The sequence below is a fragment of the Patiria miniata genome, unplaced genomic scaffold, assembly GCF_015706575.1.
Source record: "Patiria miniata isolate m_02_andy unplaced genomic scaffold, ASM1570657v1 HiC_scaffold_9, whole genome shotgun sequence".
NCBI classification, from domain to species: Eukaryota; Metazoa; Echinodermata; class Asteroidea; order Valvatida; family Asterinidae; genus Patiria; species Patiria miniata.
The window spans coordinates 17,609,299-17,622,348 of record NW_024037076.1 but is presented as its reverse complement, the minus strand read 5'-3'; the positions used below and the strand labels follow the sequence as shown (position 1 = coordinate 17,622,348).

Sequence of the window (13,050 nt, the reverse complement as noted above, 5' to 3'; positions counted from 1 at the left end):
TGTTTTTGAAAATTGACACTTTTAATTTATATCCTTAATTAGTATATCAATTGTCATGGCGAAAAAACAATTGAATGAATCATTACAATTACATGTAGTACTTTACCAAGTGAAAAGGCTAGCTTTTAGGCTATTTTATTTAGGCTAGATTCCAAACAGTAAATGCAGACTACTAGTACTACCTATTGTCTACCATGTACATTTTTGGGAAGGCCTATACAAGTATTAAATTAAACTAGGCCTACCTGCCGGGGACATTTTACTGGTTAAATCCTTACCACTTTACTTTTCCAAAATGCATTATGGTGAAATTAGCTTAAGATTTTAAAACACACAAATTTAATCGTTCATAACTTGCAAGGTACTAAATTTTGTTGGAGGATCGGAGGCAGACAGTTTCTTTTGGGGATATAATTGCGCAGACATATTGGAGAGCTGTACAAACACCCATACAAACGTTTTAACTGTGCACTTTGATAAGATAATCTTAATTACTTCTACAATTGGCAAGTACCCCAATTTGGTGTGAACTTCATTGGAAATTATTTACCTTGTAGTCAATTAGAGTGAATCACATGTAACAGTCATCATTATTTTAATTTTCGTGTTTTAATCTTTAAGTTGCAGGTTTCTGAGCAGATGGTCACTTTTTCATCATGTGAATGCCCAGTGGGCCAGGACAGATGTCACCACATGGCAGCGCTCCTCCTATGGATTCAAAAGAATGTTTCAAGAACTGATCTTGAGTGCAAGTGGTCCCGCCCCAAACCCTGCAAATCCCAAGAAACCCCAATGAAGAGACTTTCACAGCTGACTCCAAGTACAAGTACAGGTAATTTAGGAGTACAGGGATTCTTTGTGTGTGGGGTGTCATGGCCGAGCTGTCTAGTACACCCGACTCATGTTCTGGTGGCTGAGTCATCAGAATGTGGGTTCGAATCCCGGCCAGGCCAGCTGTGAAGTTTGTGTCCTTGAGCAAGACCCTTTACCCTAAGTTGTTCATCTTCGCCCATGTGTATAAATGGGAACCTGCAAGGGCCAAGATGGCATGGTGTTTGATTAATCCCTTAGCGCTCAGTAGCAGTTTGAGGTTGTATGCTCCCCAGGGAGTTGAGAAAGTTTCAGGAAGGATTAAGTGTGCCCAATGATCAGGGTTTTAAAATGCGCCTATTGTAAGCGCTGTGATTTATTAAAGCGACTTTAAATGTTGATTGTACCACAAACCTGTGCCTGCCAACACACAACGGTACACACCGTTTCCCCAACCCCCTGATGATGTGGCATTAAACTCTGTTGTAGAGATAGTGGATGAAATTTCTTACAAGTAATTTTTAATTTTTTGATTTTTCAGCTGGAATAAAAAGACTTGTGGAAGAGGAGGATAGGGAGTGGCTATGACAGAGAGTTTCCTTGCTAGGAAGATTCACTGGGATTGGGTGGATCCTTTCCAAAGAACCTGAAGTGGTAAGATTGTGGTCAATAATTAACCTCATTAATTTCACTGGTAGTTTTAAAAGTAAAAGAGTATTTAAACAAAAATTAAATATTGTAATCATGCACAATGACCAACTAGAGTGCATGCACTAAAATAAAGACAATTTTAAAATGTTGTTCCATTTGGGTGTAATGCTTCCCTAACTGTGTGAAATCAATGGCAGCATTGTTCAAACTATCACCTTTGCCGCATGTCAGTATATTTTCTTCAGGGTTGGTTTGTGGGTTCTCCACCCAATCAACATCACATTCTGGACTTAAATTTTCACTAACAGACTTTTATGCAACTATTTCAATAGGTCAAACAAGTAAAAAGCTATGCTTTTATAACAAGCACACCTGAATGTGAACATGCCCCGGACAAAGTAGAGTATGTAGTAGAACACATGGCTGTTTCTGAAGAGGATGTCAAGGTGATTGAAAGGACTACTGTTGGTCAACGTCATAATGCTTTGTGGTAAGCATTTTATAGTTGTTGTTTCACTTTTCAAACAGATATTTCATTAGTAAACAAATTAAATGCTACTTTTACTGAGGACAATACAGTTTTGTATTCCTATGTAAAGTAAAGTGACTATTTACTTTATAAATCTGGATTGCAAGCACAAGAGATCTGAAGTGTAGTTTTTAAGAGTGATGTCTTTGGGCATGCAAGTAAAAAAAACCAGACATATTTAATTGTTATTTTCATTTCTTGATGTGTAGATTTGCGTATAAACAAAATCGACTGACATCCAGCAACTTTGGTGCAGTTCTTGGTGCTGTGAGGAGAAACTCCACTCCACCATCCTTGTTAAAGACACTCAGAGGCGAATATGGGTCTGCAGGACGATCTTCAGTGAGTAACTGATACTGTTTTATGTACACACTATTTGTTTTTATTAAGTTGGTATTTCAGCAAAATAAAAGAATACATGTATATACAGTGATGGTTATTATTGACTGAGTTGGTGGCTGGCCGCAGTTAATGAAAATTCACCTTTGGCTTAGTCCATAAACAGCGGCTAGCCCTTCAGCAGCGTAGCCAGGACTTTTTTGGTAAGTGGGCACAGGTGGGGGTGGGGGGGGGGGCTAGCTTTCAGTGGGAGGGCCAGCAGGGGAAAATCATGACATTAGCTCTGATTTAAGCCTCCCCTTTTTCAGTTAATTACACTTTTTGGGAAGAAACACTGTTAGGATTTTTGGCTACGCCGCTGTAGCCCTTAACCCAGTCATCTGACAGTTTAGAACGATTCCTCACACTGTTATTCTATAATTACTTCTGTTGATTACAGGCTATTCAGTGGGGAGTGAATCATGAGGACATAGCTTTGGAGAAGTATTCAGCACTCAGCGGATGTGATTTTCAGCCAACAGGCCTGTTTATCATGGATAATGGACAACTAGGGGCATCTCCTGATGGTCAAGTCAGCAAGGACTTAATTGTGGAAGTTAAGTGTCCGTGGAGTGCAAGGGCTACACCTTTGATTGAGTTGGCAATGAAGAAAGATTTCTTTTTGTTTAATGACCCAACTGCAGCCCCTGGTATGCTGAAGCTAAAACAGACTCATAAATATTGGCACCAAGTACAAGGTGCTCTCCACATAACTGGCGCAACAGCTTGTGACTTTTTTTGTGTGGACACCAACGGAGTACCATTGTATCAGGATCAAAAAAGATCCAAAATGGGCTTCAAATATTCCAATTCTCACACAGTTTCATCGAAAGATTCTTCTTCCAACTGTCTTAGGAAGTTGAATAAATAAGTGCTTAAATGTTACATTTCATTTTGTCTTGCCAGAATCATAGAGGATCACAGTTTTGACGGGACAGGTACTAATTGTTTTGTCTGATGTACCTCATATGTGGAAGTCTCACTTTAAAAACATGGTAGAGGATTTGTGATTATCATCAAAGAAAAAAAAAAGAATCTTAAATTGGTATAGTTCCTTTCTCATAAATCAATCTTTACAATCGCCACTTGTTACGATAATTACGGTGCCAGGAGTGTCATGTATGACAGACATGGCGCGTTATAAATTTCCATTATTATTGCCTGTATTACTGGTACCATATGTCCTAAAAAATATTTCTGACTGAAATGCTGTGTCATCTTTGAGGAAATTGCACTTGATTTGATGAGAGTGGCTCTTGCAAACTACTCTTTAATACATTGTAACATGTACAAAATCCATTACAAAACATGTTGTTATCTGGCACTGTTTTCTGACAATCCAAGGCTGTACCATCCCTTTAACAAAGTTTAAATTGTGACCTATTTCTTTTTAAATTGGTCGAGTTGAATAATCAGACTTTTACACTGTAAATTTGTGAGCAAGTGTATGGAATTCATTATATTCGGCCGATATACTGTGGTCCTGCTGTATCATCTTTCTCACGAAATCACGTGATCAGCCTTTGTAGTGGATATTGGGTCAAAGTTCTCTACTTAAATGTTGGTGTTTACAGAAAACTATCCCTCTGTAATGTATTCATTTATTATTATTATTACAATAATTATTATATCTTTCTGGAAATGAAACCAAGGAATCCTCAAAGTAATTATAGCAATGTAGCCCATAGCCTGAAGAAACCTGTGTGAAGAGAAGACGACAAAGAAATGTTCAGTTTTAGATGTGGGAGGAAAACCCCAGATGGTGAAAACCCATGAAATCAAAACTCAATCCACATGTATGGCCTCGGTCCAAAGTGGAATAGACCCATGTATTGAAGACGTCACGGTTTGTTTACTGCATTGCTTAAGTGCTGTACCTGGGTACCGTATTTCCGACAGTTGTGCAGCTACACAATGGTTTCCCATTCTTCTGCAACGATGTAAACAAGCCCTGACATCATCAGTACATGGGTCTTTTGAACCAGGGTCCTCATAGGTGAAAGGCAGGGAAGATACCGCTACGCCAACCTGATCCCCAATTTTTGTATTTAGTCTTGCCCTAACTGATACGCAGAGGGTTATGTAAACATAATACAAAAATCAACACGATGAAAATATGTTTTAAACAAATAACTTAATTTAATTGAAAATAAAGATTCCAATAATTAACAATTGATAATTTCTATTTTAGGAACTTTTTTCATATTTATATTCTTAATTATATACATGTATATTAATATATTATCTTAAACTAATATTCTATTTATAATTTATATTAAATAGACTCCTCAGTGATGAGCTATAATTGTTTTTCTTCCCAGTTTACTGTATACAGGGTGGTGCAAAAAGAAGGAAACCCACTTTGGACAGCACAATATTCAATTTAATGGTATTAAAATTTACTTTAACCATGCATGGTAAAAAAAAAAGTTTTAAATTGCAAGAACAGTGTTGTTATGCTTACAATTGGATACCAGTCACCAAAATCACTGTTGTCTCAAATCAAGCTCTGGAGCTCAATCAAGCGGGTTTGCCACATAAACAAATTTTAAACTACCGTAATCTCAGAGACAAAATATGCATTTTCAATCATTTTTTTCATGACTTATGTTTAAAGATCAATATTTTAATAGCATTAAATTGTGTTTTTGAAATATACTCAACAAGTAGGTGAAAATGGCTGTCAAAAGTGAGTTTCCCTCTTTTTGCAACCACCGTCTATCATAAAATTAAGACATTCATAACTTGAATCCTTCATTCTGACTGGTCTCTTCAGTGTATGAAAATTAGTTGACATCCCTTATTGGTTACTTTTATTGGAAAGTGCACTTATTTAAACGTTTCAAATTGCCCTTGCTTTTCCAGACAACTGAGGGCACTGTTTGCCGTAGTGTCATGTCAGAACCCCAAAATTTGCTCATTGAAAACATTTGTGAGAAAAGTTTGCTCATTGGCTTACTGCCATAAACTGACACAACAAATCATTAAAAAAAAAAAAGTTTACAACAGCGAAATGTCCAAAAATCTGGCAATTTTTTGTGCACAAACCATTGTAACATTGAGGCTTCTTCCTGGCATGACATCACACTTTTGGTCATGAATATGGAAATTCTCATAAGCCTAAAAACAAAAAAAAAAGCCCCAAAATACCCTTGAAAAATGGCAAGTTGAAAAATAAATAAAAGGCTAAATGGAACAAAAAGGTGAATTTTTAAGAATTGCAGTTAAGAAAATTTAAGTTTCAGGTGTCCTTTAAAAGAGGCATCATCGTTAATTTCTCTATTCTTCAATTTCACGAAGGATAAGTGTTTGAAAGTTAGTAAGACAAACACAACATTTGAATATTTTATCAGCTTGGCTCTTGAACTGATACGGAATATGGTCCAAAATTGCGAAAATTTTGACCCTCTGAATTGCCCTTTCAACGTGGATGCGGGCACATGCAATGAGTTTGTTATTGTGTGCCTCTGTTTTGGTGAACTGGCCATTTAGGAGAAGTGATGGAAAATTCAGTGACACGCCTTAAGGAAGAATGTCGTGAATCAGAAAACCTTTATCTGCCAAGATCATGTCTCCTTCTTCAAGCTGGTCCAGAATACCACAATCTAAGGTTATTGCCTTGTCTGACACACTCCCTCCATATAGATTACTAGCAAAAGTGATTACACCATTGGGTGCAACCCCTATCAAAGACTTCAAAGTGGTTCTACCTTTGTAGTTACTGTATAGGCTACACTGTGCATCTAGTTGTTCAGTATTGTCTACTGATATTTCCGTACAATCGAGCACAATTCGACAATTGGGAAACTTACTAAAGCACGAAGGCATAGACATTGCATTTTTGGATCTTGATGGAATGTTATTTTCCATCATGCCAACATACAAGATATTGTACAATGCACTGATGATAGTGTTAAACACATTACTTACAGTTGGCCTACTGCAGTTAAATCTAGTAGCTATATCTTCATGCCCAATGTTTAATCTCAGTTTCGTCAATGTTATGAACAACTGATCTAGAAGCGAACATTTTTCAACAACCCAGTTGCTGTAATATTTCAATGAAAACCTTTCAAGAAGGTCACATAAAAGCCTTACTGTTGCAGCATCTGGTAAGCCTGTGTAATACCTAACCTTGACTTGACTCTTTTCAATGTCAGAAAAAGAAAATCTTTGCCTCTTCAAGTTTAGTTCTTTGGTAAGGTTTTCATTCTCCTGTTTCAAGATTTCATACTCTACTTGTAACAAAACAACACTGGTATTTTGAAATCCTGTTTGGTCTTCGTCCTCCTGTTTATTAAGAGCTGTATCTGCTAGCAGCAGAAGTGGATTGTCTAGATTTTCTGGTGCTGCAGTAGGCTGTGTGCTTTGTTTACCTCTTTTATAAACTCTTGTTTTCCTTTGGAACAAAAAAAAACAATAATAATGAAAACAATTAAATTAAACAAATTTGAAAGTTTTAACCATTTCTTTCATGAAAATGTTATTTATTAATTGGGAAAACAGTGTGTGAACCTCGTCGCCAGCAGCCAGCATCCAACCATTCAGTGAAAGCTGGGTCTTCACACTCAAATTGTTCCCTAAATAAACAAACAACACTTTCAGACAAAAATCCTTGCTCATGTATAAATTTGTTCTTAGAAACAAAACAAAAAATCTTTTCTAGATTCATGAAAATAGAACTAGCGATCTGGTAATCATAATACAAACATTTCACATCATCTTGATAATTTCTTGTCCCCAACAACACACTAACACAACCTTCATGATGTTCTTAACAATGAAATAAACTAGAGGGACCAGTTGAAACAAAGTTTGTGCCTCTAAATGGTGCTTTCATACATTTATGTCTTACCGTTTCTCTGGACTTGGAAAGTTGAAATATTTTCCTTCATTCCATGGGAATCGAACCGGCCCAACACCTTTTCCATGCAGAAAATGCCAGCTGCAAACCCTTGACCATCCTCTTGGAATGAAGTCTTCTTGCCTAAAGATATGAATTGAATTTAAAAGTGACCATTAATAACAAAACCAACCCATAAAGAAGCTGATGTGACCTGTTTTCACAAAATGAGAGTGAAGTAGCAAAACATTATAGATAGTTCCCACTTTACGTCAGGAAATTTTATGTAAGCCATCTTTACGGGCAATGAAAAAATAATATCTTTTGAACTCACAATTATGCGTTACACGTTCGTCCCTGAGTGTACTCAGATCGGCTGCACAGAAATATTGTAACTTTGCAGCACAATACCAAGTTGCTGGCAAAGATGGCAGCTATTGGGAACTATCCATTAGCAGGTATGGGCGAAAAAACAAAGTGTGACTTTCTCAAACCTAAGCAGATTTTAGTGCTATTTGCATCCCTAAATGCTGGCTACCATTGGAATGATCTTTTTCTACTGAATTCAGAAACGCTTCGACCTCAGTTTTGCGACAAGCCATTTTTACACTCATTTTGTGGGGGCAGGTCACATCATTGTCCATTTAGAAAGTTATTTTTCATACTAATAAAATGGAGTTGACTTAAGGACTTGGACATTAACACTGAAGTTTATGACAGAGGTACAAGATGACTTGTGTATGTGCTGGCACTCTCAAATCAACCCTATTCTTACATAACAAAGAAGCAATGCAATTCAGACAAGCGAAGGTTGTTTCTTGAGACGATCACATGAGACAGTTTCTTAAAAGAATTGTACCATTTAAACATGCATAGGCCTACAATACCACAAAACTGACTTTTAGTAGACCAATGTGCACATTGCATCCCTCCACTGAGCAATGACAATGCTTTCATTTTTGTTTCAATGAGCAAGTTGGTAGAGGTCCATTAATAGTAGCCAGCCTCAACCTGGTCATCATTACGCTAGGCCTACATCACTAAAAAAAAACATGTGATACCTTATTGCTTTGAGCCACTTCTTTCTCCGTTTTACATCTTCTGGAAACCGGAAAAATGACAAATCTGGGTGGGTTTCTAAGCGTCTTTTACATCCCAGCACACAGCATTGTGGCATTTCCCATTCAGCAGGTTTGCCTCAATAAATGAAAGTTTTAAGAAACTTATTTAACAAATGTATATTCCATAGATTCTAGGATTTAGTTGTTTTATGAAGAACACTATGACAAATTACTTCATTCATGGAGGAAGAAAACCTAATAAGAAATGTTTTCATTCAAAGTGCTTTCATTAATCTAGACATTTAATATTGTTTTTATGTTGTATACCATGAATTGTACAATCAATTGTTCTATACGCCTTGTAGCGTGTGTGTGTGTGTGTTAATCCAATCCAATGATGATCCATAGTAAAACATGTAGTATTAAGGTACGTCAAATATACTTTGTACATTTTTTTTAATGATAGATATGCCTATCAGGTGAAAAGACACCCCTTTAAACAAATCAAATCAAGGCCTGCCCTAGACCTGGGCCGGGCCTCACTTTTGGAATTTTTTTTCACAAAAATCATAAATTAAACTGAATATAAAACTACGACGTTCAATCAAAAAGTTTGATCTAAACTAATCACATGTCATACTAACTACCATGGATGTAGAAAAATAGACTAGGTCTATGGTGCAGCGAGGTCAGTTTTGGGACACTTGCATTCCAATCCATAGTTTTCCGGAGAAATGCCAACTTAAAAAACAACCAGTGAAAATGTCATGGAAACATTGAATAACGGTTCAAACTCAAGGCTTGTGGACTGGTGGTGTTTTTCAATGTTACAACTTACAATACAAGTCGGGTCTCTCTCATTTATAAAATCGAGTTCAAACACGATTTTATAAAAAATGAGAGCTTTTCATACTGAAATATATTTCTGAAGACGACTGGTGGCAGTTCAAAATCGATAACAAAACAAAACAAACAAACAAACAAACATCGGTCGTCGCTACTTGACTGCGCAAGCGAACACCTTGTTTGTACACATACTGTACGTGTATTACGACCACAACTTCACACAGAAAGTCTATACGTTAGCAAGCAGACGATAAGTTGCACTGATTTACCGCACTCGTTCAATATTTGGTACATTTTTACCACTTCAATAACTTCAAAACGAAATTACAGTATATCTTCAGCCTACAGAGATTTAAGCATGGGGAGTTTATCTGCATTTCTACATGTTCTGAGTGCATAACAGATAAGTACTATAGAAATTTTTACCTTTTTATTGAGCGTTGCCAGTCGGAGCCACACAAAAATATATCGCTTTACACGTAAATTGTAGCAATCGTTTTCGTGACTCGCTTGCAGTTGGAGCCGGAAGTGCACTATGAACCATGTGACGTCACACTTACCAACAGGATAGATAGAGAATACGCGCGGCCTTGCATGGAGGGTCACGTGCTGGAGGAAAGATTCAAATTGTGCGCTAGACGTGACGAACGCAACGCCGTTGACGCGCACAACACGAGTTTATGGTTACTGTACTTGAGACCTTCAATGCTAATAAAAACACAAGATCATACATGTAGATAAGATAACACCGTTCCCATAATGTTGAAACACAGTCTACTCATGTTGTTTATTTCAATCAGTATCTCTTGAACATGAATGCTTATGATTATGACTAGGGCCTACTTAGCTTTGGTTGTCTTAAAACAGGTTTATTTTGCAGAAAATAAACTGGTTATCCCATAGCCGAAATGAAAAGCGGCAAACCAACGCGTAAGCGTGCGTGTACGCATCGCGTAGATACTCGGTGCGCATTTCTAGCTTCGCGCGCGTTGAGCTTGGTCACGTGCTGGAGGAAAGATACATTTAGCTCCATTACTCTACGTTGATTTGTTGCACGTCCACGAGAGACAACACAAATGGCGGGGATTTATCGCACAGTGAATGGGCACGTGTGGACGCGTTGCCGATCTTGTCTTTTTATTCTATATCTATGGTTCACGGGCTGAATCACGCGCTTATATGTCTGTCACACACATTTTGTGTGCGTGACGTATTCACTTTGGTACTCCAAAATTTCTTCGGATCGGTGCTTGATATCGCATAGTTGCAATCGGCTCAGTGAGAACGTGTATCGGACGCTGAATTCAGGCCCAATTCAAAACAGATTCAGCAACTTTTGAGTTGAAATCGAGATCCTAGAATGCTGTTTTTCTCTGAATATACAGCTGAAGCTGAGCTGAAACTTCCTCAGGTTAGTTGTTCAAAACACTTCTTTAGATTTTGAGCATTTGTGTTGCTTCAAACGGGCAAAATGCAGATATTACAAATGATGGACTATACCTTTAAGCGGCATGTTAAATCCTTACGACCTTTTGCGGGGAACAAAACGGCTTTGCGTACTCCTTGAGTGGGACGTAGCGCTCTTCGATCATTTTTTTGTTACATTAGAATTACAAAATAATGTACACCTTTACGACCTTTTGACGGGCACAAATACTGAAAACCCTCCTGACGACCTTTGTTTAATTTGATATTTCCAAGCTCTATCGTTTAGCCGAAGAAGCAGAGTTTGAGATTTTGACCAATTTTTTGCCCTTACCAGCCATGTGGTTGGCAAGGGCGATTTCTAAAGGTTACGTAACACTTTATTTTGAATGAAACTACATGTACACGCACATGTTCACGTTGGTTGGCGAAATCTTTGAAAATTAATTTCTTCCGTTTGGAAGACCGTTTCTTCATGCAACCTTCAGGGTTGATTTCCCTTATAATGATCCAATTATGTACTAAAAATCGTTGCGATATTTTACTTTTTGTTGAAATTGAAAAAATAGGCCTGGCTACGTGCATATTTGAAAGTTGTAACAGTGGCGTTAGCAATGTCTGTCAATCTTTTCAAGCCTCATAAATGTTCCTATTTATTATGGTGTGCAGTAACTATTTGAGTAAAAGCCTCCTTCACGAGTTATTAATTGATAAATATCACCCTTTTTGCAGGCTTCTATTGGTCGACACCGAGACCCACGCCAAGTCACGCCGAGTGACGCTATTGAACATGCTAATATGCGATTGTCCACTGTGTGGCCGGGCCGAAATCGGTCAACCGTATACTGTGCTATAGGAAAACTATACACGTGGGTTTGGTAGCTAAAATTCGTAGCCGAAATTTTCCTTAGAGATGATTCAATATGTAACACAAGCGTTAGCAAAAACAGATTAAGCTGAAATTCAAAAATATACTTAGATGATATGCGTGTTCAACTACTCGTGAAATAACAACTTCCGTAAATTCCTAGAAACTGATATAAATACATAGATTTGGGGAAGTTTTCGAACAATTTCTTTCAGATTTGAAGGTCAGCTTTACCAGTATAAACCAGTATTGACGTTTCGGCATCGATGACGGCGATTTTTTCACTGACATGAAGTTTAGAATTTCTTCTTCCGTTATATTTTAACATTTCAATATACTGAGCATATTTTTTGAGAAACACAACGTTCCAAAGGCCATGTTTTTGAGGGTGCATGAATTTCACTGCTCTGTTATAGCGTCTAAGTATGTAATCGGATTAGCTTTGCCTATAACGGCATGACGTAACTATTTGGCTGTTACGACCTTCTTGCATGCACCCAACGACACTGTAGTTTGCGTCTGTCTGGGACGTGGCATTCACAGATAAAATGTTTCCATATGTCTGCGTTGCAGTGTGGGTCTTGTTTGCGTTTCACTTTGCATTTATTACGTCGAGTAAGCGTAGCGCATCCGTCCAAATCGCGCCTTAGAGCGATTCCGACGGACTGATTCCTTTGAATATACTTGTAGGTATTGCGTCTTCCAACAGGCATTCAATTCCTTTTGTACGCAAACAGAGAAGCCGAAACGGCCTGATTGAGTTATTTGCAAAGAACAACACATCGATTAATAATAATTAACGTAATGAATAAAATACAAATAACAGTAATTAAAACATATATTAAATGACCTGCGGTTCGCGCCAAAATTAAGCCGGGATCCATGCACCTTTTTAGAAAAGATCACTTTTAAACAGACCATGTGTAATTGTGGTAAATTAACAACAAAAGAAATGAATGCTTCTATGATTTCCTCAACAACATCCAACGCCAAAACGATATTCTGAGAACCTTCAAAATCTCGAACATTTATAGTCTTGCTTTTACTTTCAAAATCACATCAAACTATAATACAATCAATAAAAATGCCAAACAAGAGTTTACAATGAGGAATGTAATGGGCCGTGCAGTCTTTAAGTATGTGATAGAATAATATAAACTACATTTGATTTACAATGAATGATCATAGAAGATAACTTCACAATGAAACACAAGTACCTTTGAAGTGCAAAGACAAAACTGTATGATCGAGTCTTCGGCAAAGAACGATAATTATGAAGAGAGGGTGAAGCGTTCGAAATACAGTGCAAACACAGAGAGGGAGCTCTTTGTATATTAAAAGTAAATACAAACAGAACTAATTACATAATCGGATTGCCTTTAAATTGTACTTGTGTTTCACAATGAAACACAAGTACCTTTGAAGTGCAAAGACAAAACTGTATGATCGAGTTTTCGGCAAAGAACGATAATTATGAAGAGAGGGTGAAGCGTTCGAAATATAGTGCAAACACAGAGAGGGAGCTCTGTCTATATTAAAAGTAAATAAAAACAGAACAATTACATAATCGGATTGCCTTTTAAAAAAAAATAGGAAAATTAGCGTACATTTTGCATGACCGTCAGAGGTGGAATTAAAA

General features: G+C 37.3%; 1 protein-coding gene, 1 long non-coding RNA gene and 1 pseudogene across 2 annotated transcripts; 1 reads left to right on the top strand and 2 right to left on the bottom strand.

The window, feature by feature from the left end:
• The first annotated feature begins 2,168 nt into the window (after nucleotides 1-2,168).
• On the top strand, nucleotides 2,169-3,231 carry LOC119720937 (annotated as a pseudogene).
• Nucleotides 3,232-5,582: 2,351 nt separating this feature from the next.
• Nucleotides 5,583-7,135, bottom strand: LOC119720936. Its single transcript, XM_038190803.1, has 2 exons — nucleotides 7,125-7,135; nucleotides 5,583-6,416 (listed from the first exon to the last, which is right to left on the bottom strand). Exons 1-2 carry the CDS (start codon nucleotides 7,133-7,135, stop codon nucleotides 5,891-5,893), a joined length of 537 nt encoding a protein of 178 aa, XP_038046731.1. The 3' UTR covers nucleotides 5,583-5,890.
• A 7-nt stretch (nucleotides 7,136-7,142) lies between these two features.
• On the bottom strand, nucleotides 7,143-8,408 carry LOC119721012. The gene is made up of 2 exons (XR_005270130.1): nucleotides 8,273-8,408; nucleotides 7,143-7,355 (listed from the first exon to the last, which is right to left on the bottom strand). It is a non-coding gene; the product is annotated as an uncharacterized LOC119721012 (long non-coding RNA).
• Between the last annotated feature and the right edge of the window lie 4,642 nt (nucleotides 8,409-13,050).